General features: G+C 45.7%; 1 protein-coding gene across 3 annotated transcripts in view; it reads left to right on the top strand.

Annotated features, from left to right (window-relative positions):
• The window catches only part of SLC11A1 (solute carrier family 11 member 1), a 274,961-nt gene that overhangs the window by 129,862 nt on the left and 117,254 nt on the right, over positions 1–27,845 (top strand). For 2 of the 3 annotated variants that reach the window (XM_063933920.1, XM_063933918.1), the window contains exon 3: positions 26,827–26,949. In XM_063933920.1, coding sequence (XP_063789990.1) covers positions 26,827–26,949 — 123 coding nt within the window. Of the gene's footprint in view, positions 1–23,021; positions 23,258–26,826; positions 26,950–27,845 lie in introns of those variants that run through there. The other variant, XM_063933919.1, reaches the window with a different exon arrangement.

Genomic DNA, 27,845 nt, shown 5'->3' with positions numbered 1-27,845 from the left:
AGCAGTCATCCTACTGCAAAGCGGATAACTGAGGCCTTGGCATCCTGGGTGGTGAGAAACGTGGTTCCGGTATCCATCATTACTGCAGAGCCAACTAGAGACTTGTTGGAGGTACTGTGTCCCCGGTACCAAATACCATCTAGGTTCCATTTCTCTAGGCAGGCGATACCGAAAATGTACACAGACCTCAGAAAAAGAGTCACCAGTGTCCTAAAAAATGCAGCTGTACCCAATGTCCACTTAACCACGGACATGTGGACAAGTGGAGCAGGGCAGGGTCAGGACTATATGACTGTGACAGCCCACTGGGTAGATGTATGGACTCCCGCCGCAAGAACAGCAGCGGCGGCACCAGTAGCAGCATCTCGCAAACGCCAACTCTTTCCTAGGCAGGCTACGCTTTGTATCACCGGTTTCCAGAATACGCACACAGCTGAAAACCTCTTACGGCAACTGAGGAAGATCATCGCGGAATGGCTTACCCCAATTGGACTCTCCTGTGGATTTGTGGCATCGGACAACGCCAGCAATATTGTGTGTGCATTAAATATGGGCAAATTCCAGCACGTCCCATGTTTTGCACATACCTTGAATTTGGTGGTGCAGAATTTTTTAAAAAACGACAGGGGCGTGCAAGAGATGCTGTCGGTGGCCAGAAAAATTGCGGGACACTTTCGGCGTACAGGCACCACGTACAGAAGACTGGAGCACCACCAAAAACTACTGAACCTGCCCTGCCATCATCTGAAGCAAGAAGTGGTAACGAGGTGGAATTCAACCCTCTATATGCTTCAGAGGTTGGAGGAGCAGCAAAAGGCCATTCAAGCCTATACAATTGAGCACGATATAGGAGGTGGAATGCACCTGTCTCAAGTGCAGTGGAGAATGATTTCAACGTTGTGCAAGGTTCTGATGCCCTTTGAACTTGCCACACGTGAAGTCAGTTCAGACACTGCCAGCCTGAGTCAGGTCATTCCCCTCATCAGGCTTTTGCAGAAGAAGCTGGAGGCATTGAAGAAGGAGCTAAAAGGGAGCGATTCCGCTAGGCATGTGGGACTTGTGGATGCAGCCCTTAATTCGCTTAACAAGGATTCACGGGTGGTCAATCTGTTGAAATCAGAGCACTACATTTTGGCCACCGTGCTCGATCCTAGATTTAAAGCCTACCTTGGATCTCTCTTTCCGGCAGACACAAGTCTGCTGGGGTGCAAAGACCTGCTGGTGACAAAATTGTCAAGTCAAGCGGAACGCGACCTGTCAAAATCTCCTCCTTCACATTCTCCCGCAACTGGGGGTGCGAGGAAAAGGCTCAGAATTCCGAGCCCACCCGCTGGCGGTGATGCAGGGCAGTCTGGAGCGACTGCTGATGCTGACATCTGGTCCGGACTGAAGGACCTGACAACGATTACGGACATGTCGTCTACTGTCACTGCATATGATTCTCTCAACATTGATAGAATGGTGGAGGATTATATGAGTGACCGCATCCAAGTAGGCACGTCACACAGTCCGTACTTATACTGGCAGGAAAAAGAGGCAATTTGGAGGCCCTTGCACAAACTGGCTTTATTCTACCTAAGTTGCCCTCCCACAAGTGTGTACTCCGAAAGAGTGTTTAGTGCCGCCGCTCACCTTGTCAGCAATCGGCGTACGAGGTTACATCCAGAAAATGTGGAGAAGATGATGTTCATTAAAATGAATTATAATCAATTCCTCCGCGGAGACATTGACCAGCAGCAATTGCCTCCACAAAGTACACAGGGAGCTGAGATGGTGGATTCCAGTGGGGACGAATTGATAATCTGTGAGGAGGGGGATGTACACGGTGATATATCGGAGGGTGAAGATGAGGTGGACATCTTGCCTCTGTAGAGCCAGTTTGTGCAAGGAGAGATTAATTGCTTCTTTTTTGGGGGGGGTCCAAACCAACCCGTCATATCAGTCACAGTCGTGTGGCAGACCCTGTCACTGAAATGATGGGTTGGTTAAAGTGTGCATGTCCTGTTTTGTTTATACAACATAAGGGTGGGTGGGAGGGCCCAAGGACAATTCCATCTTGCACCTCTTTTTTCTTTTCTTTTTCTTTGCATCATGTGCTGATTGGGGAGGGTTTTTTGGAAGGGACATCCTGCGTGACACTGCAGTGCCACTCCTAGATGGGCCCGGTGTTTGTGTCGGCCACTAGGGTCGCTAATCTTACTCACACAGTCAGCTACCTCATTGCGCCTCTTTTTTTCTTTGCGTCATGTGCTGTTTGGGGAGGGTTTTTTGGAAGGGACATCCTGCGTGACACTGCAGTGCCACTCCTAGATGGACCCGGTGTTTGTGTCGGCCACTAGGGTCGCTTATCTTACTCACACAGCGACCTCGGTGCAAATTTTAGGACTAAAAATAATATTGTGAGGTGTGAGGTATTCAGAATAGACTGAAAATGAGTGTAAATTATGGTTTTTGAGGTTAATAATACTTTGGGATCAAAATGACCCCCAAATTCTATGATTTAAGCTGTTTTTTAGTGTTTTTTGAAAAAAACACCCGAATCCAAAACACACCCGAATCCGACAAAAAAAATCCGGTGAGGTTTTGCCAAAACGCGTTCGAACCCAAAACACGGCCGCGGAACCGAACCCAAAACCAAAACACAAAACCCGAAAAATTTCAGGCGCTCATCTCTAATCTATACGGCTCCCCCCCAAAAAAAGGTTGAAGTTTTGTAAAAGTGAACTCATTATATAAGATAAAAGCTGATTTTACGGTTCATAGATGAAGGCAGTGTCTCAATTGCCTACCTTATCTGCACATCTCTGATCAATACTCACCAAATTTCCAGCAGTGTACACTGCTGCACCTATATATAATGCCCACATGTACCCTTTTGCTCATATATTGTGTGTAAATCTGGCTCTGGTACTAGCCAGCGCCTCCTGAGCAAATTACCTCACCACACGTCACTGGATGAAGGGGCATATGTAATAGGGTCCGAGGTTCGGGATGCCGGCGTATCTCTGACTTTTTTTTAAAGGGGAAATCATTTACAAGTCATGGTTTTTGCCTTGTAAATGAGTGCCCCTTTAAAAAAATGTCCGAGATCAGCCAGCATCCCGAACCTCTGGCAAACTCGAACCTTGTTACATAATACATATGCCCTGAAATTTACAATTTTTTTGGTTTGGAGGTGGTTAAAGGTAAAAAATCTATTGTGTGGGGTGGAAAACCACCCAAACTCCCGACGCAATTGCACTAAATAATTAACAAAGTCAGATATTCATCTGCTGCAAATAATTTGGGGCTTTTGCGGAGCCCCAAGAAAATAGACAAAAACAGAACTAAGGAATTATTGTGCTTGATGTACTGACAATATTACTAGTTTTAATCAAAATAATGTGTTTGGATTCATTCAATAAAATGAGAAACTTGCTTAAAATAAATAGTTTTACTGTATTCTATTAAAATACACCTTATAATAACAACAATGGAATAACAACAATTGTTATCACATAAAAATTGCAATATATGATGTTACTAAAATATAAATGAAAAAGAGCTGGATAATAAGTAACAATCCCGGACCGCAGCCAAAGGATTTTGGTAGATTCTGCACGCTGATTATTAAATAGCAACAATGTGTTTCCTTTCAATAAAGCAAAACATGTACCAATACTGAAAGTAGTAGTAATGCTACGAATTGTATGCACACACAGTAGGATGCTCAAAGTCCTGCAGTATATTAAATTAATAGCAGTGACAGTTCACCTGCCACCGGTGTCCCGGTGCAGGAGGTAACTCTGTATGATAATTACCCGATCCAGCGGGAGTTTCCAACAGTAACAGAGATGATGACACAAAGTATCCGGTATTTGTTCACCCTGTGCATGCAATTTCACAATAGCCGCTGACAGTGAATAATGTCGGAGTCCTGTCCTGAGAAGCGGGATGGATAGCACACCTTACTCCGGTTGGAGATACCCACAATAGTGATGTTTGCTGCAGTTAACAGCTGCTCCCAGCACGCTGACACCCAATAGTGTGTACGGCAATTGCGAGCTTGATTACCACCATCAGCTGCTACTTGTGCATACCCGTCACAGCGTGTATAAGAATCACAGCTCCTGTGGTCAGTTGACGTGGCCGCAGATTTAGCCCCGCAATATAGCGGCCCGTTATTCAAATGATAACCAGCTCAAACGACAGCGATGATGTCAACGCGTTTCGTCCCGTATAGACTCGGGACTTCCTCAAGACAATCAGCGGTCCAGGATTGTTACTTATTATCCAGCTCTTTTTCATTTATATTTTAGTAACATCATACATTGCAATTTTTATGTGATAACAATTGTTATTCCATTGTTGTTATTATAAGGTGTATTTTAATAGAATACAGTAAAATAATTTATTTTAAGCAAGTTTCTGGTTTTTTTGAATGAATCCAAGCACATTCTTTTGATTAAAACTAGTAATATTGTCAGTATATCAGGCGGTTAAAGGTAAAAATATTTCAGACTTGAATGCAAAAAATGTATAAGGATGGAAGTAGAAATACAAATATTTTTCTGAACTCCCTACTTCAGTTTATCTGTATCTCATCTTAATTAGTCCTTTGATGCTGCTAAAAAATTATCCTGTTTAATGGCCTTGTCCCCAAAAGTTTCTGTCACTGTATACAGTAGATGCGGAATTACGGGTACATTTACTAAGCAGTGATAAGAGCGGAGAAGTGAGCCAGTGAAGAAGTTGCCCATGGCAACCAATCAGCACTGAAGTAACATCTATAATTTGCATACTATAAAATGATACAGAGCTGCTGATTGGTTGATGGGGAAATTTCTCCACTGGCTCACTTCTCCGCTCATATCACTGCTTAGTAAATGTTCCCCTAAGTGTATAAACGTCACCCCCCAACACCAACACCACCTCCACCTTCTTCATTGGAATGATGATGTATTCATGAGCTCATATAATTCCTTGTATCCTTGGGGTTACATTGTCCCCATGTGATACATCTGCCTGTGGTGAAACTTTGTAACAAGGATCTGTTGTGTTTCCTAAATCCTGAAAACAGCTATAATTTTATTCACAAGATGTGGTCTTAGCCCTGCGTTATCCCATAAATATCCCAAAAGCAGATAGACTATGAAGTCATATGAGGTCAGTTGCAGTTCTAAAAGGTTTAACACAAGGGGCCTGATTCAGATGTGGTTGGAGTTGCTATCACTGCTGCTTACATAGAAGAAGCAGGGATAGCACTAATGTGGTAATGCAGCAGGAGGCGTCACACCAGGGACGTGCAGTCAGGGGAGGCAGTGCCTCCCCTGTCATAATGATTAAAGAAGATATTTATAGCGCAGATTCTGTGATAAATATCTTATTTTACTATTGTAATCATTTCCCCCCTGTGTATGTGGCTGCATCTGAGGATGTGAGGCAGCGGGGGAGGTGCCTCCCGCTGCTAACACTAAAAGTCCGGGCAGCAGGGGGGGAGGGGGGGCAGGGGGCAGGGCGGAGCAACGGGCTGTGAAAGCCCATTGAAAATGCATGGGGAAGCGGCACCTTTACTGGTGCCTCAATGACAGGGGTGTGCATTCAGCCCCGATGAATGCACGTCCCTGTCAGTCCCCCAGATGTGATTGGCCCAGCAGATCCAGTGCTGGATCCACTGTCCAATCAGTATCGAGATGCATATTTTTACTTTCACGGTGTGTGTTGTGTTTTTATTTGGTTATTTTTGTTGTTGTAGAACTACAGTTACCAGCGGGCCCGCTTTATTTCCCTGCATGCTGGTACTTGAGGTTCTCCAAGTACCAGCAAGTGGGGGAGGCTTGCTGGGCCTTGTAGTTCCACAACAACAAAAAACTATATTCTTTTTCTTTACACACTTATGGCACCCACTCCCCAGGGGTGCTATGGACTGCTTCGGGCCTCATCCCTGGCCCTTGGGTGCCTGGAGGGGGGAACCTTGATTTAAGGGGTCCCCACTCCTCAAGGTAACCCCCGACCAGGGGTGACTAGTTGGGGGGGTAATGCCACGGCCGCAGGGACCTACATAAATGTGTCTCCCGGCTGTGGCATTATGTCCCTGGCTAGTGGAGCCCGGTGCTGGTTTTAAAAATACGGGGGACCCCTACATCTTTTGTCCCCCAAATTTTTGAACCAGGACCAGACTAAGAGCCCAGTGCTGGTTGTCTAAATACGGGGAACCCCTGTCCAATTTTCCCCCCAGTATTTAAACAACCTGGACCGGCTTAAAGAGCCCGAGGCTGGTTATACTTAGGAGAGGGGAGCTCACGCATTTTTTTTTTTACATTTTTTAACCCATTCAGACCCTTCTCTATTTAGTTAATGGAAGCCCTGGACAACAAAATTGCATTCATGTCCTCCTCCTACTCCCTTCCCAGTCCCAAACACTAATTTATTTTTTTTTTCTATAAAAATGTACAGCAAGTATAATGAGCAAGCCGGCAGCAGACATTGGCGGCATCGGACTGAGATGCAAATTAGTGGCGGAGTGCTGGGTCAGTTGATGGTGGGCGAGATTGTAAGCCATTGGCGGTGGCAGCGGGCAGCGGCTCAGAGGCAGTAGCGGGCATTGGCTCGTCGGCGGTAGGGGTCATCGGCAGGATTCGGCGGACATTATGGCTGTAGTGCCTCACCAGCCACTGACCTCACCGCACGCCACTGCATCACACCTCCCGCTGCATTACTGACGCAGTATCAGATCTACCCCGGCACCATCGGCTGGCTACATAGAGGCCAAGATCTCCACTTTCTGGTAAAGATCCTGCCCTCTTCCCAAACCAGCAATGGTGCCACCCGCTGCCCGCCCTCAAACGGCATCAGACTGTCAACCACTGACAGTCTGATGCCGTCCTTGCATCCTGTGTCGCAGAACCCATTCGTGCACATGCAGAACGGGTCCTGCACATGCGCAAAGTACCAAACATCAGTACTCCAACCACATCTGAATTAGGCCCCGGGTGCACAATCTGATCTGTGTGAAGGATGTAATGGGAGATGACTGCGTACTGAAGAGCAGCAAATTACTTCTAAACAATCTATATGACAACGTTTTTGAGAGTGATTATATAGTGTTACTAGCTGGAGTACCCGGCGTTGCCCGGGATTTTAAGAATGTCTGTTTACAAAAATAAATTTAAATATTTAAACACACAGTATAAATAACATTGTAGACGTGCTTTGTTACGGGATGAGGATGGTAAATTAGAATGATAGTTGTTCGTTAATTTACATTGGTTGGAGATCTAGTATATGGGCATACAGTATATTGCTTCCCTGACCCTGCTCTTCCCACTATACAACTCTCAGTCTGTGGCTTCCTGCTGCCTCCATTCCCCTCCTTACATCTTGTCAGTGCCAGGGGCAAACGCAGGATTTGTAAAGGGGGGTTTCCACTCCAGATAGAGTATGTGAGATTGTATATATATGTACATATATATATATATACACACACACATATATATATATATATATGTGCACCGGAAATTTTTCGCGTTTTGTGTTTTGGTTTTGGGTTCGGTTCCGCAGCCGTGTTTTGGATTCGGACGCGTTTTGGCAAAACCTCACCGAAATTTTTTTGTCGGATTCGGGTGTGTTTTGGATTCGGGTGTTTTTTTCAAAAAACCCTAAAAAACAGCTTAAATCATAGAATTTGGGGGTCATTTTGATCCCATAGTATTATTAACCACAATAACCATAATTTCCACTCATTTCCAGTCTATTCTGAACACCTCACACCTCACAATATTATTTTTAGTCCTAAAATTTGCACCGAGGTCGCTGGATGGCTAAGCTAAGCGACACAAGTAGCCGACACAAACACCTGGCCCATCTAGGAGTGGCACTGCAGTGTCAGGCAGGATGGCACTTCAAAAAAATAGCCCCCAAACAGCACATGATGCAAAGAAAAAAAGAGGCGCACCAAGGTGGCTGTGTGACTAAGCTAAGCGACACAAGTGGCCGACACAAACACCTGGCCCATCTAGGAGTGGCACTGCAGTGTCAGGCAGGATGGCCCTTCAAAAAAATACTCCCCAAACAGCACATGATGCACAGAAAAAAAGAGGCGCACCAAGGTGGCTGTGTGACTAAGCTAAGCGACACAAGTGGCCGACACAAACACCTGGCCCATCTAGGAGTGGCACTGCAGTGTCAGACAGGATAGCCCTTCAAGAAAATACTCCCCAAACAGCACATGATGCAAAGAAAAAAAGAGGCGCACCAAGGTGGCTGTGTGACTAAGCTAAGCGACACAAGTGGCCGACACAAACACCTGGCCCATCTAGGAGTGGCACTGCAGTGTCAATCAAGACAGGATGGCCCTTCCAAAAAATTGTCCCCAAACAGCACATGATGCAAAGAAAAAAAGAGGCGCACCAAGGTCGCTGTGTGACTAAGCTAAGCGACACAAGTGGCCGACACAAACACCTGGCCCATCTAGGAGTGGCACTGCAGTGTCAATCAAGACAGGATGGCCCTTCCAAAAAATTGTCCCCAAACAGCACATGATGCAAAGAAAAAAAGAGGCGCACCAAGGTGGCTGTGTGACTAAGCTAAGCGACACAAGTGGCCGACACAAACACCTGGCCCATCTAGGAGTGGCACTGCAGTGTCAGGCAGGATGGCCCTTCCAAAAAATTGTCCCCAAACAGCACATGATGCAAAGAAAAAAAGAGGCGCACCAAGGTGGCTGTGTGACTAAGCTAAGCAACACAAGTGGCCGACACAAACACCTGGCCCATCTAGGAGTGGCACTGCAGTGTCAGGCAGGATGGCCCTTCAAAAAAATTGTCCCCAAACAGCACATGATGCAAAGAAAAAAAGAGGCGCACCAAGGTGGCTGTGTGACTAAGCTAAGCGACACAAGTGGCCGACACAAACACCTGGCCCATCTAGTAGTGGCACTGCAGTGTCAGGCAGGATGGCCCTTCAAAAAAATTGTCCCCAAACAGCACATGATGCAAAGAAAAAAAGAGGCGCACCAAGGTCGCTGTGTGACTAGGCTAAGCGACACAAGTGGCCGACACAAACACCTGGCCCATCTAGGAGTGGCATTGCAGTGTCAGGCAGGATGGCCCTTCAAAAAAATACTCCCCAAACAGCACATGATGCAAAGAAAATAAGAGGCGCACCAAGGTCGCTGTGTGACTAAGCTAAGCGACACAAGTGGCCGACACAAACACCTGGCCCATCTAGGAGTGGCACTGCAGTGTCAGGCAGGATGGCCCTTCAAAAAAAATTGTCCCCAAACAGCACATGATGCAAAGAAAAATGAAAGAAAAAAGAGGTGCAAGATGGAATTGTCCTTGGGCCCTCCCACCCACCCTTATGTTGTATAAACAGGACATGCACACTTTAACGAACCCATCATTTCAGTGACAGGGTCTGCCACACGACTGTGACTGAAATGACTGGTTGGTTTGGGCCCCCACCAAAAAAGAAGCAATCAATCTCTCCTTGCACAAACTGGCTCTACAGAGGCAATATGTCCACCTCATCATCATCCTCCGATTCCTCACCCCTTTCACTGTGTACATCCCCCTCCTCACAGATTATTAATTCGTCCCCACTGGAATCCACCATCTCAGGTCCCCGTGTACTTTCTGGAGGCAATTGCTGCTGGTGAATGTCTCCACGGAGGAATTGATTATAATTCATTTTAATGAACATCATCTTCTCCACATTTTCTGGAAGTAACCTCGTACGCCGATTGCTGACAAGGTGAGCGGCTGCACTAAACACTCTTTCAGAGTACACACTGGAGGGAGGGCAACTTAGGTAGAATAAAGCCAGTTTCTGCAAGGGCTTTCAAATTGCCTCTTTTTCTTGCCAGTATACGTACTGACTGTCTGACGTGCCTACTTGGATGCGGTCACTCATATAATCCTCCACCATTCTTTCAATGGTGAGAGAATCATATGCAGTGACAGTAGACGACATGTCAGTAATCGTTGGCAGGTCCTTCAGTCCGGACCAGATGTCAGCACTCGCTCCAGACTGCCCTGCATCACCGCCAGCGGGTGGGCTCGGAATTCTTAGCCTTTTCCTCGCACCCCCAGTTGCGGGAGAATGTGAAGGAGGAGATGGTGACGGGTCACGTTCCGCTTGACTTGACAATTTTCTCACCAGCAGGTCTTTGAACTTCTGCAGACTTGTGTCTGCCGGAAAGAGATACAACGTAGGTTTTAAATCTAGGATCGAGCACGGTGGCCAAAATGTAGTGCTCTGATTTCAGCAGATTGACCACCCGTGAATCCTGGTTAAGCGAATTAAGGGCTCCATCCACAAGTCCCACATGCCTAGCGGAATTGCTCTGTTTTAGCTCTTCTGCAAAAGCCTGATGAGGGGAATGACCTGACTCAGGCTGGCAGTGTCTGAACTGACTTCATGTGTGGCAAGTTCAAAGGGTTGCAGAACCTTGCACAACGTTGAAATCATTCTCCACTGCGCTTGAGTCAGGTGCATTCCACCTCCTTTGCCTATATCGTGGCCAGATGTATAGGCTTGAATGGCTTTTTGCTGCTCCTCCATCCTCTGAAGCACATAGAGGGTTGAATTCCACCTCATTACCACCTCTTGCTTCAGATGATGGCAGGGCAGGTTCAGGAATGTTTGGTGGTGCTCCAGTCTTCTGTACGCGGTGCCTGAATGCCGAAAGTGGCCCGCAATTCTTCGGGCCACCGACAGCATCTCTTGCACGCCCCTGTCGTTTTTTAAATAATTCTGCACCACCAAATTCAAGGTATGTGCATAACATGGGACGTGATGGAATTTGCCCAGATGTAATGCACGCACAATATTGCTGGCGTTGTCCGATGTCACAAATCCCCAGGAGAGTCCAATTGGGGTAAGCCATTCTGCGATGATCTTCCTCAGTTGCCGTAAGAGGTTTTCAGCTGTGTGCCTATTCTGGAAAGCGGTGATACAAAGCATAGCCTGCCTAGGAACGAGTTGGCGTTTGCGAGATGCTGCTACTGGTGCCGCCGCTGCTGTTCTTGCTGCGGGAGGCAATACATCTACCCAGTGGGCTGTCACAGTCATATAGTCCTGAGTCTGCCCTGCTCCACTTGTCCACATGTCCGTGGTTAAGTGGACTTTGGGTACAACTGCATTTTTTAGGACACTGGTGAGTCTTTTTCTGAGGTCTGTGTACATTTTCGGTATCGCCTGCCTAGAGAAATGGAACCTAGATGGTATTTGGTACCGGGGACACAGTACCTCAATCAAGTCTCTAGTTGGCTCTGAATTAACGATGGATACCGGAACCACGTTTCTCACCGCCCAGGCTGCCAAGGCCTCAGTTATCCGCTTTGCAGCAGGATGACTGCTGTGATATTTCATCTTCCTCGCAAATGACTGTTGGACAGTCAATTGCTTACTGGAAGTAGTACAAGTGGTCTTCCGACTTCCCCTCTGGGATGACGATTGACTCCCAGCAGCAACAACAGCAGCGCCAGCAGCAGTAGGCGTTACACTCAAGGATGCATCGGAGGAATCCCAGGCAGGAGAGGACTCGTCAGACTTGACAGTGACATGGCCTGCAGGACTATTGGCTTTCCTGGGTAAGGAGGAAATTGACACTGAGGGAGTTGGTGGTGTGGTTTGCAGGAGCTTGGTTACAAGAGGAAGGGATTTAGTGGTCAGTGGACTGCTTCTGCTGTCACCCAAAGTTTTTGAACTTGTCACTGACTTATGATGAATGCGCTGCAGGTGACGTATAAGGGAGGATGTTCCGAGGTGGTTAACGTCCTTACCCCTACTTATTACAGCTTGACAAAGGCAACACACGGCTTGACACCTGTTGTCCGCATTTGTGTTGAAATAATTCCACACCGAAGAGCTGATTTTTTTTGTATTTTGACCAGGCATGTCAAGGGCCATATTCCTCCCACGGACAACAGGTGTCTCCCCGGGTGCCTGACTTAAACAAACCACCTCACCATCAGAATCCTCCTTGTCAATTTCCTCCCCAGCGCCAGCAACACCCATATCCTCATCCTGGTGTACTTCAACACTGACATCTTCAATTTGACTATCAGGAACTGGACTGCGGGTGCTCCTTCCAGCACTTGCAGGGGGCGTGCAAATGGTGGAAGGCGCAAGCTCTTCCCGTCCAGTGTTGGGAAGGTCAGGCATCGCAACCGACACAATTGGACTCTCCTTGGGGATTTGTGATTTTGAAGAACGCACAGTTCTTTGCTGTGCTTTTGCCAGCTTAAGTCTTTTCTTTTTTCTAGCGAGAGGATGAGTGCTTCCATCCTCATTTGAAGCTGAACCACTAGCCATGAACATAGGCCAGGGCCTCAGCCGCTCCTTGCCACTCCATGTCGTAAATGGCATATTGGCAAGTTTACGCTTCTCCTCAGACGCTTTTAATTTAGATTTTTGGGTCATTTTACTGAACTTTTGTGTTTTGGATTTTACATGCTCTCTACTATGACATTGGGCATCGGCCTTGGCAGACGACGTTGATGGCATTTCATCGTCTCGGCCATGACTAGTGGCAGCAGCTTCAGCACGAGGTGGAAGTGGATCTTGATCTTTCCCTTTAACCTCCACATTTTTGTTCTCCATTTTTTAATGTGTGGAATTATATGCCAGTATCAATAGCAATGGCCTACTACTATATTTCCTGCGCAAAACTAAAATAAAACAGGTATAGAATGTAGATGGATAGTATACTTAATGGATGACGAGTGACGACACAGAGGTAGGTACACAGCAGTGGCCTACCGTACTGCTATATATAGTATACTGGTGGACACTGTCAGCAAACTGCAAAACTGTCTAAAATGCACCACAGGTATAGAATGTAGATGGATAGTATACTTAATGGATGACGAGTGACGACACAGAGGTAGGTACACAGCAGTGGCCTACCGTACTGCTATATATAGTATACTGGTGGACACTGTCAGCAAACTGCAAAACTGTCTAAAATGCACCACAGGTATAGAATGTAGATGGATAGTATACTTAATGGATGACGAGTGACGACACAGAGGTAGGTACACAGCAGTGGCCTACCGTACTGCTATATATAGTATACTGGTGGACACTGTCAGCAAACTGCAAAACTGTCTAAAATGCACCACAGGTATAGAATGTAGATGGATAGTATACTTAATGGATGATGAGTGATGACACAGAGGTAGGTACACAGCAGTGGCCTACCGTACTGCTATATATAGTATACTGGTGGACACTGTCAGCAAACTGCAAAACTGTCTAAAATGCACCACAGGTATAGAATGTAGATGGATAGTATACTTAATGGATGACGAGTGACGACACAGAGGTATGTACACAGCAGTGGCCTACCGTACTGCTATATATAGTATACTGGTGGACACTGTCAGCAAACTGCAAAACTGTCTAAAATGCACCACAGGTATAGAATGTAGATGGTGACCGCGTTTGAAAAAATGTGTGTGGCCCCCATGAATCCCTTACATACTGTGTCCACCCTGTACAGACTCCTATGTACGTCTGACTCCCCGACCCCTCCCCTTTTCACCCAAAAATGGGAGAGGGATTTGAACATCTCACTCTCAGACAGGGAATGGGACTCTGTTTTTCTTAAAGCCCATAAGAGCTCCATTTGTATACAGGTCAGAGAAACGCAATACAAGATCCTGATGAGATGGTACAGACACCCTACCCTCTTACACGTCATTTCCCCATCCATCTCACCTGCCTGCTGGAGGTGCCATAGGGACCTAGGCTCTCTGCTACACATCTGGTGGACCTGCCCCCTTATTAAAAGTTTCTGGGATGATGTAATCTCTATTTCCGGTGATATCCTACATGCTTCTGTCCCATCTGACCCGGCCTTTTGGTTGCTAAACCACACCACTACCCCAATCTCTACTTACAAGTCATCTTTACTACGACACCTTGGCAATGCCGCACGGGCAGTAATCCCCACATTGTGGAAATCCGCTAGTCCTCCTACACGGTATACCTGGTTCTCCAGACTAGACTATTACATGAATATGGAAGATGTATTATTGAGCGCTGGAGACAGACGCTCTGAATTTATTGCTATGTGGTGGCCTTGGATAGAATACAAGACCTCTGAGTCATATAAGACTTACATTTCCTCTGCGAAATGAAGCGGGTGGCGGGGGCCGCTCTGTGGTTCACTGTTTGACAAGGGTCCCGGACCAATATGCTTAACTCTCAATTCATTACACATATTTTACCCTCCTTTTCTCAGCATACTCGGTTCAGTCACCTCACTCTTTTGTTGTTTTCTTTTTCTTGTTCTATACCTATGCTCTATCATGCTTCTTAGTTCAAAATGTTAATATAGACTATAACTATATTGAACACTCGGCTACCAATTTGTCTATGCTCAATTTGTCACTTTATTATGCCGTTGATTGATATTCAGATATGTTTACAAGCTGTTATAAGTCTGTATTCGTTTTAATAAAAACAGATTATACAAAAAAAAAGAATGTAGATGGATAGTATACTTAATGGATGACGAGTGACGACACAGAGGTAGGTACACAGCAGTGGCCTACCGTACTGCTATATATAGTATACTGGTGGACACTGTCAGCAAACTGCAAAACTGTCTAAAATGCACCACATGTATAGAATGTAGATGGATAGTATACTTAATGGATGACGAGTGACGACACAGAGGTAGGTACACAGCAGTGGCCTACCGTACTGCTATATATAGTATACTGGTGGACACTGTCAGCAAACTGCAAAACTGTCTAAAATGCACCACAGGTATAGAATGTAGATGGATAGTATGCTTAATGGATGACGAGTGACGACACAGAGGTAGGTACACAGCAGTGGCCTACCGTACTGCTATATATAGTATACTGGTGGACACTGTCAGCAAACTGCAAAACCGTCTAAAATGCACCACAGGTATAGAATGTAGATGGATAGTATACTTAATGGATGACGAGTGACGACACAGAGGTAGGTACACAGCAGTGGCCTACCGTACTGCTATATACAGTATACTGGTGGACACTGTCAGCAAACTGCAAAACTGTCTAAAATGCACCACAGGTATAGAATGTAGATGGATAGTATACTTAATGGATGACGAGTGACGACACAGAGGTAGGTACAGCAGTGGCCTACCGTACTGCTATATATATTTTACTGGTGGACACTGTCAGCAAACTGCTAAACTAGTCTAAAATGCACCACAGGTATACAATGCAGATGGATAGTATACTTAATGGATGACGAGTGACGACACAGAGGTAGGTACACAGCAGTGGCCTACCGTACTGCTATATACAGTATACTGGTAGACACTGTCAGCAAACTGCAAAACTGTCTAAAATGCACCACAGGTATAGAATGTAGATGGATAGTATACTTAATGGATGACGAGTGACGACACAGAGGTAGGTACAGCAGTGGCCTACCGTACTGCTATATATATTTTACTGGTGGACACTGTCAGCAAACTGCTAAACTAGTCTAAAATGCACCACAGGTATACAATGCAGATGGATAGTATACTTAATGGATGACGAGTGACGACACAGAGGTAGGTACACAGCAGTGGCCTACCGTACTGCTATATACAGTATACTGGTAGACACTGTCAGCAAACTGCAAAACTGTCTAAAATGCACCACAGGTATAGAATGTAGATGGATAGTATACTTAATGGATGACGAGTGACGACACAGAGGTAGGTACAGCAGTGGCCTACCGTACTGCTATATATATTTTACTGGTGGACACTGTCAGCAAACTGCTAAACTAGTCTAAAATGCACCACAGGTATACAATGCAGATGGATAGTATACTTAATGGATGACGAGTGACGACACAGAGGTAGGTACAGCAGTGCACTCTGCACTGTACTACTCCTATATAATATTAATTATACTGGTGGTCCCCAGTCCCCACAATAAAGCAGCACACTGTGAGCACAGATATGGAGTGTTTTTCAGGCAGACAACGTATACTGGTGGTCACTGTCAGCAAAACTCTGCACTGTACTCCTGCTATAGCTGCTCCCCAGTCCCCACAATTAAGCAGTGTGAGCACTCAGCACAGATATATCATGCAGCACACTGAGCACAGATATGGTATGGAGCGTTTTTTCAGGCAGAGAACGGATAAAAACTGGTGGTCACTTATCAGCAAAACTCTGCACTGTACTCCTCCTAACAGCTGCTCCCCAATCCTCCCCACAAAGAAGAAATAAAGTAAACCAATCAACTTCTACAATAAACGGAGAGGACGCCAGCCACATCCTCTCCCTATCATCTCCAATGCACGAGTGAAAATGGCGGCGACGCGCGGCTGCTTATATAGAATCCGAATCTCGCGAGAATCCAACAGCGGGATGATGACGTTCGGGCGCGCTCGGGTTAGCCTAGCAAGGCGGGAAGGTTCTAACCTGCCTCGGACCCGTGTGAAAAAGGTGAAGTTCGGGGGGGTTCGGTTTCGGAGAAACCGAACCCTCTCATCACTAATATATATACATATATACACACACACGTATGTATATACAGTCATACACACACGCATGCATGTGTGTGTGTGTGTGTGTGTGTGTATATATATATATATATATATATATATATGTAATATAGGTATGTGTTTTGGGATGGTACTGGGATGACGGCAGTCATGATCCCGACACCTGCGAGTTACGTATCCTGGCCCCCTAACCCTCCTTTCCTGCATCCTGACCCTAACCCACAATCCCCCAAACCCTGCAGCATAACCCTAACCCTCCCCAGTGGCGCCCAACCCTAACCCCCCTCCTTGCAGCCTACTACTACATATATATATATATATATATGTGTGTGTATATATATATATATATACACACACACACACACACACACACACACACACACACACACACACACACACGTGTATGTATGTATGTATATATATATATATACATATATATATATATATATATGTATGTGTATATAGATATATATATATATAGATATATATACATACACACATTACTGGCAGCCCTCCCAGGACTTTTCAGTCAGTACTTGTTGATACACTTTAGCGACAGCTTACTTCCTCTCTCTATATATATATATGAGACATACTCACTGCGCTTCCACCGCTGCCAGTGCCTGCCTTCTCCACCGCCTTCCCCCCACGTTCCCCACCGCCTGCTGCTGCTGCTGCCGAGGACCCGCATTTCCCGCTGCTCCTGGTGCCTGCCTCCCATGTCGCTGCCTTCACTGCTGCAGTCGGTCCTGCTGCTGGCGCCTGCTTTCCCCCGCCAATGCCTTACTGACGAAATCCTGCAGCCCCTGCCGCTGCTAAATATCCGTCTCTCCTGCAAGCAAAGTGCCTGCAGCTTCCAAGTGCCCGCCGCTGATGAGTGCCTCCAGCTCCTCTCGCCAGAGAAGCAGCCCACGGCAGTGTGTGAAGAGCTCTGCTGTCCACTAAAAAAAAAACTTGGTCCGTCAGGGGGGGTTTCTGGGTACTCGGAAACCCCCCTGCGTGCGCCACTGAGTGCCCCTGTGAAATTATCGATTTTTGTACAGTTTCTTATATAGCGCAGCACATTATGTATCTCCTGATATACTCTGTTCTGCTGGTGGACCGTGCTACTTCCAGTATATAACTCTCAGTGTGTGGGTTCGTGCTACCTCCATTCCCCTCTTCACATCATGTCACTACCCTGTCACATGCAGCCCTGTCATCACTAACATATCATGCATGTCCTGATATAGTCTGTGCTGCCTGCCCACCCCTAGGGGTGCTAGTGGTGTGTTACCCCCACAGTGTTTGTTCCCAGAGTGTAAGTCATATGTGTAGCAAGTTTGGTGTAAATTGCTCCAGGCATTCCAGACTTATGCTGTCTGCTGAAAAACTCTGTGCTGCTGTCTCACCCCTAGGGGTGCTAGGGGTGTCTTACCCCACAGTGTTTGTTCCCAGAGTGTAAGTCATATGTGTAGCAAGTTTGGTGTAAATTGCTCTAGGCATTCCAGAGTTATGCTGTCTGCTAAAAAAACTCTGTGCTGCCGCCTCACCCCTAGGGGTGCTAGGGGTGTCTTACCCCCCCAGTGTTTGTTCCCAGTTTGTAAGTCATATGTGTAGACAAACAAAGAGGAAGGGGGGTGCAAATCCCCACCCCCAAATTCCCTTCCGCACACTGAAAATTACCTGTAACCATCCCTGAATCTATCTGGTAATAAAATTCAGAGAATTTGTCACAAATGTTTGCAAACACATGTTTAAGCTGCTGGCCACTTCACGGCTTCTCTGATACAGCAGTCCTAACTACTTAATAGCAGTGCCCACATTGGGCCATGTAATTTGTCACAGTACGCCTCATGATAAAGGTCAATACTAAAACATTTCCAGACAGAGAGCTAACTTACCAGGGAGCCACCCCCAGGATCTCCCATTGGCACTACAAGGAACAGCATGCCTTCCAAATGCTGCTCCCATTCAATGCCTCATGCTCACAAGCAGACAAACAATTTGGAAGCTGCTCAATCATACCTGGAGATAATTATATATCAGGTGCTGGAAGGGGGAGGGGTCATAGACAGACAAACAAAGAGGAAGGGGGGTGCAAATCCCCACCCCCAAATTCCCTTCCGCACACTGAAAATTACCTGTAACCATCCCTGAATCTATCTGGTAATAAAATTCAGAGAATTTGTCACAAATGTTTGCAAACACATGTTTAAGCTGCTGGCCACTTCACGGCTTCTCTGATACAGCAGTCCTAACTACTTAATAGCAGTGCCCACATTGGGCCATGTAATTTGTCACAGTACGCCTCATGATAAAGGTCAATACTAAAACATTTCCAGACAGAGAGCTAACTTACCAGGGAGCCACCCCCAGGATCTCCCATTGGCACTACAAGGAACAGCATGCCTTCCAAATGCTGCTCCCATTCAATGCCTCATGCTCACAAGCAGACAAACAATTTGGAAGCTGCTCAATCATACCTGGAGATAATTATATATCAGGTGCTGGAAGGGGGAGGGGTCATAGACAGACAAACAAAGAGGAAGGGGGGTGCAAATCCCCACCCCCAAATTCCCTTCCGCACACTGAAAATTACCTGTAACCATCCCTGAATCTATCTGGTAATAAAATTCAGAGAATTTGTCACAAATGTTTGCAAACACATGTTTAAGCTGCTGGCCACTTCACGGCTTCTCTGATACAGCAGTCCTAACTACTTAATAGCAGTGCCCACATTGGGCCATGTAATTTGTCACAGTACGCCTCATGATAAAGGTCAATACTAAAACATTTCCAGACAGAGAGCTAACTTACCAGGGAGCCACCCCCAGGATCTCCCATTGGCACTACAAGGAACAGCATGCCTTCCAAATGCTGCTCCCATTCAATGCCTCATGCTCACAAGCAGACAAACAATTTGGAAGCTGCTCAATCATACCTGGAGATAATTATATATCAGGTGCTGGAAGGGGGAGGGGTCATAGACAGACAAACAAAGAGGAAGGGGGGTGCAAATCCCCACCCCCAAATTCCCTTCCGCACACTGAAAATTACCTGTAACCATCCCTGAATCTATCTGGTAATAAAATTCAGAGAATTTGTCACAAATGTTTGCAAACACATGTTTAAGCTGCTGGCCACTTCACGGCTTCTCTGATACAGCAGTCCTAACTACTTAATAGCAGTGCCCACATTGGGCCATGTAATTTGTCACAGTACGCCTCATGATAAAGGTCAATACTAAAACATTTCCAGACAGAGAGCTAACTTACCAGGGAGCCACCCCCAGGATCTCCCATTGGCACTACAAGGAACAGCATGCCTTCCAAATGCTGCTCCCATTCAATGCCTCATGCTCACAAGCAGACAAACAATTTGGAAGCTGCTCAATCATACCTGGAGATAATTATATATCAGGTGCTGGAAGGGGGAGGGGTCATAGACAGACAAACAAAGAGGAAGGGGGGTGCAAATCCCCACCCCCAAATTCCCTTCCGCACACTGAAAATTACCTGTAACCATCCCTGAATCTATCTGGTAATAAAATTCAGAGAATTTGTCACAAATGTTTGCAAACACATGTTTAAGCTGCTGGCCACTTCACGGCTTCTCTGATACAGCAGTCCTAACTACTTAATAGCAGTGCCCACATTGGGCCATGTAATTTGTCACAGTACGCCTCATGATAAAGGTCAATACTAAAACATTTCCAGACAGAGAGCTAACTTACCAGGGAGCCACCCCCAGGATCTCCCATTGGCACTACAAGGAACAGCATGCCTTCCAAATGCTGCTCCCATTCAATGCCTCATGCTCACAAGCAGACAAACAATTTGGAAGCTGCTCAATCATACCTGGAGATAATTATATATCAGGTGCTGGAAGGGGGAGGGGTCATAGACAGACAAACAAAGAGGAAGGGGGGTGCAAATCCCCACCCCCAAATTCCCTTCCGCACACTGAAAATTACCTGTAACCATCCCTGAATCTATCTGGTAATAAAATTCAGAGAATTTGTCACAAATGTTTGCAAACACATGTTTAAGCTGCTGGCCACTTCACGGCTTCTCTGATACAGCAGTCCTAACTACTTAATAGCAGTGCCCACATTGGGCCATGTAATTTGTCACAGTACGCCTCATGATAAAGGTCAATACTAAAACATTTCCAGACAGAGAGCTAACTTACCAGGGAGCCACCCCCAGGATCTCCCATTGGCACTACAAGGAACAGCATGCCTTCCAAATGCTGCTCCCATTCAATGCCTCATGCTCACAAGCAGACAAACAATTTGGAAGCTGCTCAATCATACCTGGAGATAATTATATATCAGGTGCTGGAAGGGGGAGGGGTCATAGACAGACAAACAAAGAGGAAGGGGGGTGCAAATCCCCACCCCCAAATTCCCTTCCGCACACTGAAAATTACCTGTAACCATCCCTGAATCTATCTGGTAATAAAATTCAGAGAATTTGTCACAAATGTTTGCAAACACATGTTTAAGCTGCTGGCCACTTCACGGCTTCTCTGATACAGCAGTCCTAACTACTTAATAGCAGTGCCCACATTGGGCCATGTAATTTGTCACAGTACGCCTCATGATAAAGGTCAATACTAAAACATTTCCAGACAGAGAGCTAACTTACCAGGGAGCCACCCCCAGGATCTCCCATTGGCACTACAAGGAACAGCATGCCTTCCAAATGCTGCTCCCATTCAATGCCTCATGCTCACAAGCAGACAAACAATTTGGAAGCTGCTCAATCATACCTGGAGATAATTATATATCAGGTGCTGGAAGGGGGAGGGGTCATAGACAGACAAACAAAGAGGAAGGGGGGTGCAAATCCCCACCCCCAAATTCCCTTCCGCACACTGAAAATTACCTGTAACCATCCCTGAATCTATCTGGTAATAAAATTCAGAGAATTTGTCACAAATGTTTGCAAACACATGTTTAAGCTGCTGGCCACTTCACGGCTTCTCTGATACAGCAGTCCTAACTACTTAATAGCAGTGCCCACATATGTGTACCAAGTTTATTGTAAAATGGTACAGGCATTCGGGAGTTATGCTGTCTCCTGAAATACTCTGTGCTGCTGTCCCACCCCTAGGGGTGCTAGGGGTGTCTAACCACCACAGAGTTTGTTCCCAGATTGTAAGTCAGATGTGTACCCAGTTTGGTGTAAATTGCTCCAGGCCTTCCACACTTATGCTGTCTGCTTACATACTCTGTGCTGCTGTCGCATCCCTAGGGGTGCTAGGGGTGTCTTCCCCCCACAGTGTTTGTTTCCAGATTGTAAGGCATATGTGTACCAATTGTTTTGTACATTGCTCCAGCAATTCTGGAGTTATGCTGTCTCCTGATATACTATGTGCTGCTGTCTCCCCTCCTCCTAGGGGTGCTAGGGATTTCTAATTGTTTTAGTTGCCTCAGCCAAGTTTTAATACGCTCGTATGTAAAATTTCACGATCTTCACTTGTAAACTGTGGATTTGTATAGAAAAACAGAAGGACGGTTTTTCGCTTTTATATAGTAGATTGGTTTCATAAAAGGACAAAACTAATTTTATATTTTTTTATAGAATATTTGCTTAAATAGATATGGCATTCATATAGCAATCACAATTGCAAGCCATATACTGCACAGAAATCCTGCCAATTGCTGTCTGCATATTGCAAAAAGATTCCCCTTAAATTAATAGCTGGACAGTATATTAGTCATTCCTCCTGATGCAGGCCATCATGTGTCTGCTCAGTTGCTACCCATATATTACGCATACCCCTCCTCCACAAATGGCTGGCTGCATATTGTACAGAAAGTCCCCAAATTCCTGCCCATAAATCACACAGAGATCCCTTTCTCCCTTTTGCTGACCATATATATTTGTTGAGGCCCCCTTCAATTTACCGACTGCCTCCCAGTTATCAGAGTCTTAGCTGAATTAGCTGCTCTGTATAATTTTATAGTATGCAAATGATAAATGTTACTTCAATGCTGATTGGTTGCCATGGGTAGCTTCTCCACTGGCTCACTTCTCCACTCTTTTCACTGCTTAGTACATCTCCCCCTTGGTCACACATGTTCACTGGGATAATGTAGATGCTAGAACCAAGTTGGCTAAAGGACCTCTGACATCAGGGGAAGGAGCTAGGCCGACAGGATAGTTCTTTCACTATCCACGCCACCAACTATTCCCTATGGTAACCTGGTGGCGAGCGAAGTGAGCCACTGAGCCTGAACTGTGGCGAGCAAAGCGAGTCCACGAGGATACATTTTGGGTACCATGTTCGGGCCTTGCTCCTCCCCCTGGTGACATCAGATGTCCTTTCCTGTGTATTAGCATTGTGCAATTTGCATTAGACAAGTCATGCCAAATTTTAACATTTTAAATGCAACATTAAAATTTAGGATACATGTATGTCCCGCTGTGAGACCGTGCAGTTGTAAGGTATCACCTCAAGACCTGTCCCACCTAAATATAATATGCTGCTGTCACAAACTGTTACTTTATAGGCAATTCTGATGACAGCCATTTAACGGGCAGTGACATTCTACACAGATTAGGCCATGTTGGGAAAGGGCATAGCAGCCAGCGCCATTTCAAGCAAAGTTGATAAAAAAAAAAAAGAGCAGTTGGAGGGGTGTCAGTTGGAGCTGCAGAGAGAGGAGATCTGGGAGACGCCACTGAGCAGCGTGACACCGATAAAGGGATAAGCTGCTGAGGGAGAGGCTACAGCAAGCATGGCGGCTGGTTCCATACAGAGTACCGCTGAAGTGAGAGCTGTACTTTGGTTTTGGAGGGGAAGTAGCATCCTGACTTATTACTGTAAATTAATGAATGAAATAATTTTTTTTTATGTCCGCAAGCATTAATTGTTGTGAAACAGACTATGGGGCAAATTCAGCAATGCTTGGAGATAGATTAGGTACCAACCAGTTAGCTCCTGCCACTTTACAGACTGTAGGCCCCATTTATCAATGAGAGATAACCCTTTAGAACTCACTAGAGGGGTTGTGTCCTACTTCAGTATTCAACAAACAGCGGTAAACTAAGTTTGCCCCTGTACTGCTATGGCGAGAGCGATATGGTCCCCATTCCCAGCACTGCCTTTCCAGCTTTAGCGAAGCCTTCCGGGCATTGCTGGGTCCCTGCTGGGTGAAGCAGTCATGCACATGTGCAGACTGGCCATTGCGCTTGCGCATGACACATAAGCCTGTCGCCAGCAGCTTTAGGCTTCCAGCAGCAGAGTGGAGGAAGCCGCTGAGGAGTGAGACATTGCTAGACCTTGCCGGAGAGGTAAGTTATGCTGAATACCAACCAACCATATTCATTAGTGTCACAGTGATACTAAACCGAAATATGCCACTGGTATTAAGATTCAGTGATAAATGGGTCCCTGTGTTTGAAAAATGTCAGGAGCTGATTGGTTGGTAGATTATCTCTCTCCACTTTATCTCTGTCCAAGTGTTGATTCGTATGCCCCATGGTGTGTGATACCTTTATATACATATCAGCACTGTAATCTGAGTGCTAGTAGTGTATACACTTTTAGAGTGGGTACACACCAGAACGACAGCCAATCAGGCCAATGGTCGGGACTATTTCCCTTCGTCCCAGACCATCCCTCATTGGCTGTACACATCAGATGATTTAATAACCAACATCACGATATGTCGTTCCGTCCTTCATTAATATTCACAGCGCTGCATGCGATATTGTCTGGTTTGCCATTTAGAACGGCTGACTGGAAGATGTTGCATGCGACCAGCGGGAGTGCACAATTGAGCGTACACATCAGTTGATATGAACGATTTGTCATTCCGATATGGCAAATTGCGCGGATATCGGACTGACTTGTACCCACCTTGAGGGCCACAAGTTGCACTACAAGTGGGGTATTCAGGTTGAAACAAAATTGAGATGCAATCGCAACTCCCCATGTGTCACTCCAGTGCGCACTCACAGGACCCGCACTGTGTGTGTGCAGGCCAGGGAGATGCAATCACATCTCATTTATGCCAACCTGTACCGCCCCGCAAATGCCTCTGCCTGTCAATCAGGCAGAGGCTTTCGCAGGGCGGTATGGGTTAGCGTCACAGCGTTATGGAGGCAATTACACAGTGTTGTGATTTTACAAATCAGCGATGCGATCGCAATGTCATTTTGATCACATCGCTGACGGTATTGCATACTGGGTGGCCTTGTCCTGTGTTGGGCGGCCCCCAGCATGCAATCGCAGCCAGTTGCAGTTTTGCTAACATGCAAAAACTGCAACTGAAGCTGAAGGCCCAAAGCGTAGACTAGGATTACCAGCATTCACATCATTTCCAGAGTCTTCATCAGACTCTATAATGTTGAAGGCATTGGTATTTGGGTTATAGGACCCTCCATTACTTAAAGGGACATTTTAAGAGGGGTGGTATTCATGTGACCGACGGTCGGGAGACCGACGGTCACATGACCTCCTGCAGCTTCCCGACACCCACTATCCCGATGGTCGGCATGCCGACCAACAGGGACTATTTCCACTCGTGGGTGTCCACGACACCCATAGAGTAGGAATAGAACCCGTGGCGACCGTAGGTCGCCACCCAGCCCGCAGCGTGGCTAACGCAGCGAGCCCGCAAGGGGCTTGCTGCACTCGCCTCTCCCCGCCGGGATCCCGGCGTCGGTATGCTGCCGGGATCCCGGCGTCGGTAAGCTGACCGGCGGTCAGGAGACCGCCGGTCAGCCATACTACACCCTTTAAGAGTGCTAGCAGAATGCATACTATGTTATGTTTATGTATATATCCAGTTTTGGGGTATTTTGTGTATATTGGGGGTCATTCCGAGTTGTTCGCTCAGTATTTTTTTCCGCATCGCAGCGATTTTCCGCTTAGTGCGCATGCGCAATGTCCGCAGTGCGACTGCGCCAAGTAAATTTGCTATGCAGTTAGGAATTTTACTCACGGCTTTTTCATCGTTCTGGTGATCGTAGTGTGATTGACAGGAAGTGGGTGTTACTGGGCGGAAACTGGCCGTTTTATGGGTGTGTGCGGAAAAACGCTAGCGTTTCTGGGAAAAACGCGGGAGTGGCTGGAGAAACGGAGGAGTGTCTGGGCGAACGCTGGGTGTGTTTGTGACGTCAAACCAGGAACGACAAGCACTGAACTGATCGCAGATGCCGAGTAAGTCTGGAGCTACTCAGAAACTGCTAAGAGAGGTGTAATCGCAATATTGCGAATACGTCGTTCGCAATTTTAAGAAGCTAAGATTCACTCCCAGTAGGCGGCGGCTTAGCGTGAGTAAATCTGCTAAAAGCAGCTTGCGAGCGAACAACTCGGAATGAAGGCCATTGAATTTGTCTTAAACATTCTGTACTTTTATCATGATAGTTCATTAGGGATAAAGTTACCAGTAACTGTGAGACTACATTTAATTTATTGTGAATTTAATATATAGTGCTAAATATGTAAAACTCATTTAATTTATTACAACCATCTTGCTGTCCCATTCCAGTTGTCACCTTTGGTGATTTAAATGTATAGATGTGTCCTCTTACATGTTTGCTCCGTGTGCTACAAGACGCGCTACACATAACGTATGATTCCCATGTGACTCGGTAATGGCAAGCATCTTTTTTGCATTTTTTCTGCAAAAATGCATCTTATATGCAAAGTAATGTAATAGGATGCACAAGCAGCTTCTGCTGATTAAAGTTATATGCAGCATGTCTATATTCTGTTTGTGACTGTGGCTGTATTTTCATACAAAATATTATGTAACGTGGCATTTCGGATGCAGATAGAGCAGCTATTACACACAGAATATAGGCATGCCACATATAATTTTAATCAGCAGAAGCTGCTTGTGCATTCTGTTGCATTACTGTGCGTTTAAGGTGCATTTTCGCTGAGAAAAAGCAAAAAAGACGCTCTGCACTTAGCGTGACTGCAGCAAGGATGCAAGAGAACACATCTGTAATATACCATTCTTGTACATGCTAGCTTGGTTGTGCATTTACTGTGTTTGGGGGAAGAACCATTGCCTCTCTGCTGTGATGTGGTCTGAGTTGGAAGTTGCCATCTTGCAAAAAAAAAAAAAAAAAAAAAAAAGACCAGAAGGTTAATATATCAGAGAGGTAACTCCAACTTGCACCCTCTCTACACCATCCATATCATCACCTCACGCCCGTCTATTTTGGACTTATCATTCTTTAGACAACAGTTAAGCCTTAGACAATGGTCTGCACCAGTCCTTCCTTCTTAGTTTGTAATTGACTGGACTAAATTTATTTATCAATATAAATATTGTTTTAGTGTTTTTATTTGGTGTTTATTTTATTCTTTTTACTGTCACAGCCTGGCTTCAGTTTCCGCAAGCTCTGGGCTTTCACCGGACCTGGCTTCCTGATGAGCATTGCGTACCTGGATCCTGGGAACATTGAATCTGACCTTCAGTGTGGGTCTATTGCTGGATTCCAGGTAAACACTAGAAACTGGTGTACCAAGAGTAACTGGAGATGATTCTACATTTTGTATAGAGATGTTTCTGCATGTGGATTAAATATAAATGCCTGATTTAGAATTTAATCATAAACTCTTCAAATTTGGGGGTTTATTTATAAAAAATAGAAATGAGTTTTCTCCAGCAAGTTTACACATAAATAATTTTATATCAGGCATACAAAGGGGCAGATGTATTAAGCCTGTAGAAGTGATAAAGAAGTGATAAGTGGAAGGTGATAACGCACCAGCCAGTGAGCTCCTATCTGTAATTTTTCAAATCCGTAATGATTGGCTGATGCGTTATCACCTTCCCTTTATCATTGCTTTACCACTTCCCCAGGCTTAATACATCTGCCCCACCAAGAGAACAACCAGCGACTAGGAGCAGCCAACCACATTACGGGTATGCTACTACCCCTTTAATTAATAATGGAGAGAAATGTATTGTGAGTTGGTGCTGACAGCCTGGGCAAAAGAAAGTTAATAGCTAAACAACTAATTAACTACATGCAATAACAACCTATGCAGTGCTAGAAAATGTATTACATAAAATCAAATAATAATATTAATAATAATAATAATAATAATAATAATAATAGCTCCAGGGAGTAAAATAGTATAAAAACAACAGTGATAATACACAATCTGATACTACCAATATGTGTTGGGATCGGGAGACCGGCGGTCAGCATACCGAGGCCGGGATCCCAGCCGCCAGAATGCGAGCGCAACGAAGCCCCTTACGAGCTCACTGCGCTTGCCACATTGCAGTATCAGTAGCTCGCTGCACTCGCCACAGGTTCTATTTCCGCTCTATTACCACTTTCACACTGCACAAATAACCCGGTATTAACCCGGCATATTTTTGGATC

Source organism: Pseudophryne corroboree, chromosome 7 (genome assembly GCF_028390025.1).
Source record: "Pseudophryne corroboree isolate aPseCor3 chromosome 7, aPseCor3.hap2, whole genome shotgun sequence".
NCBI classification, from domain to species: domain Eukaryota; kingdom Metazoa; phylum Chordata; class Amphibia; order Anura; family Myobatrachidae; genus Pseudophryne; species Pseudophryne corroboree.
This window is presented reverse-complemented; position numbering and strand designations above follow the sequence as displayed.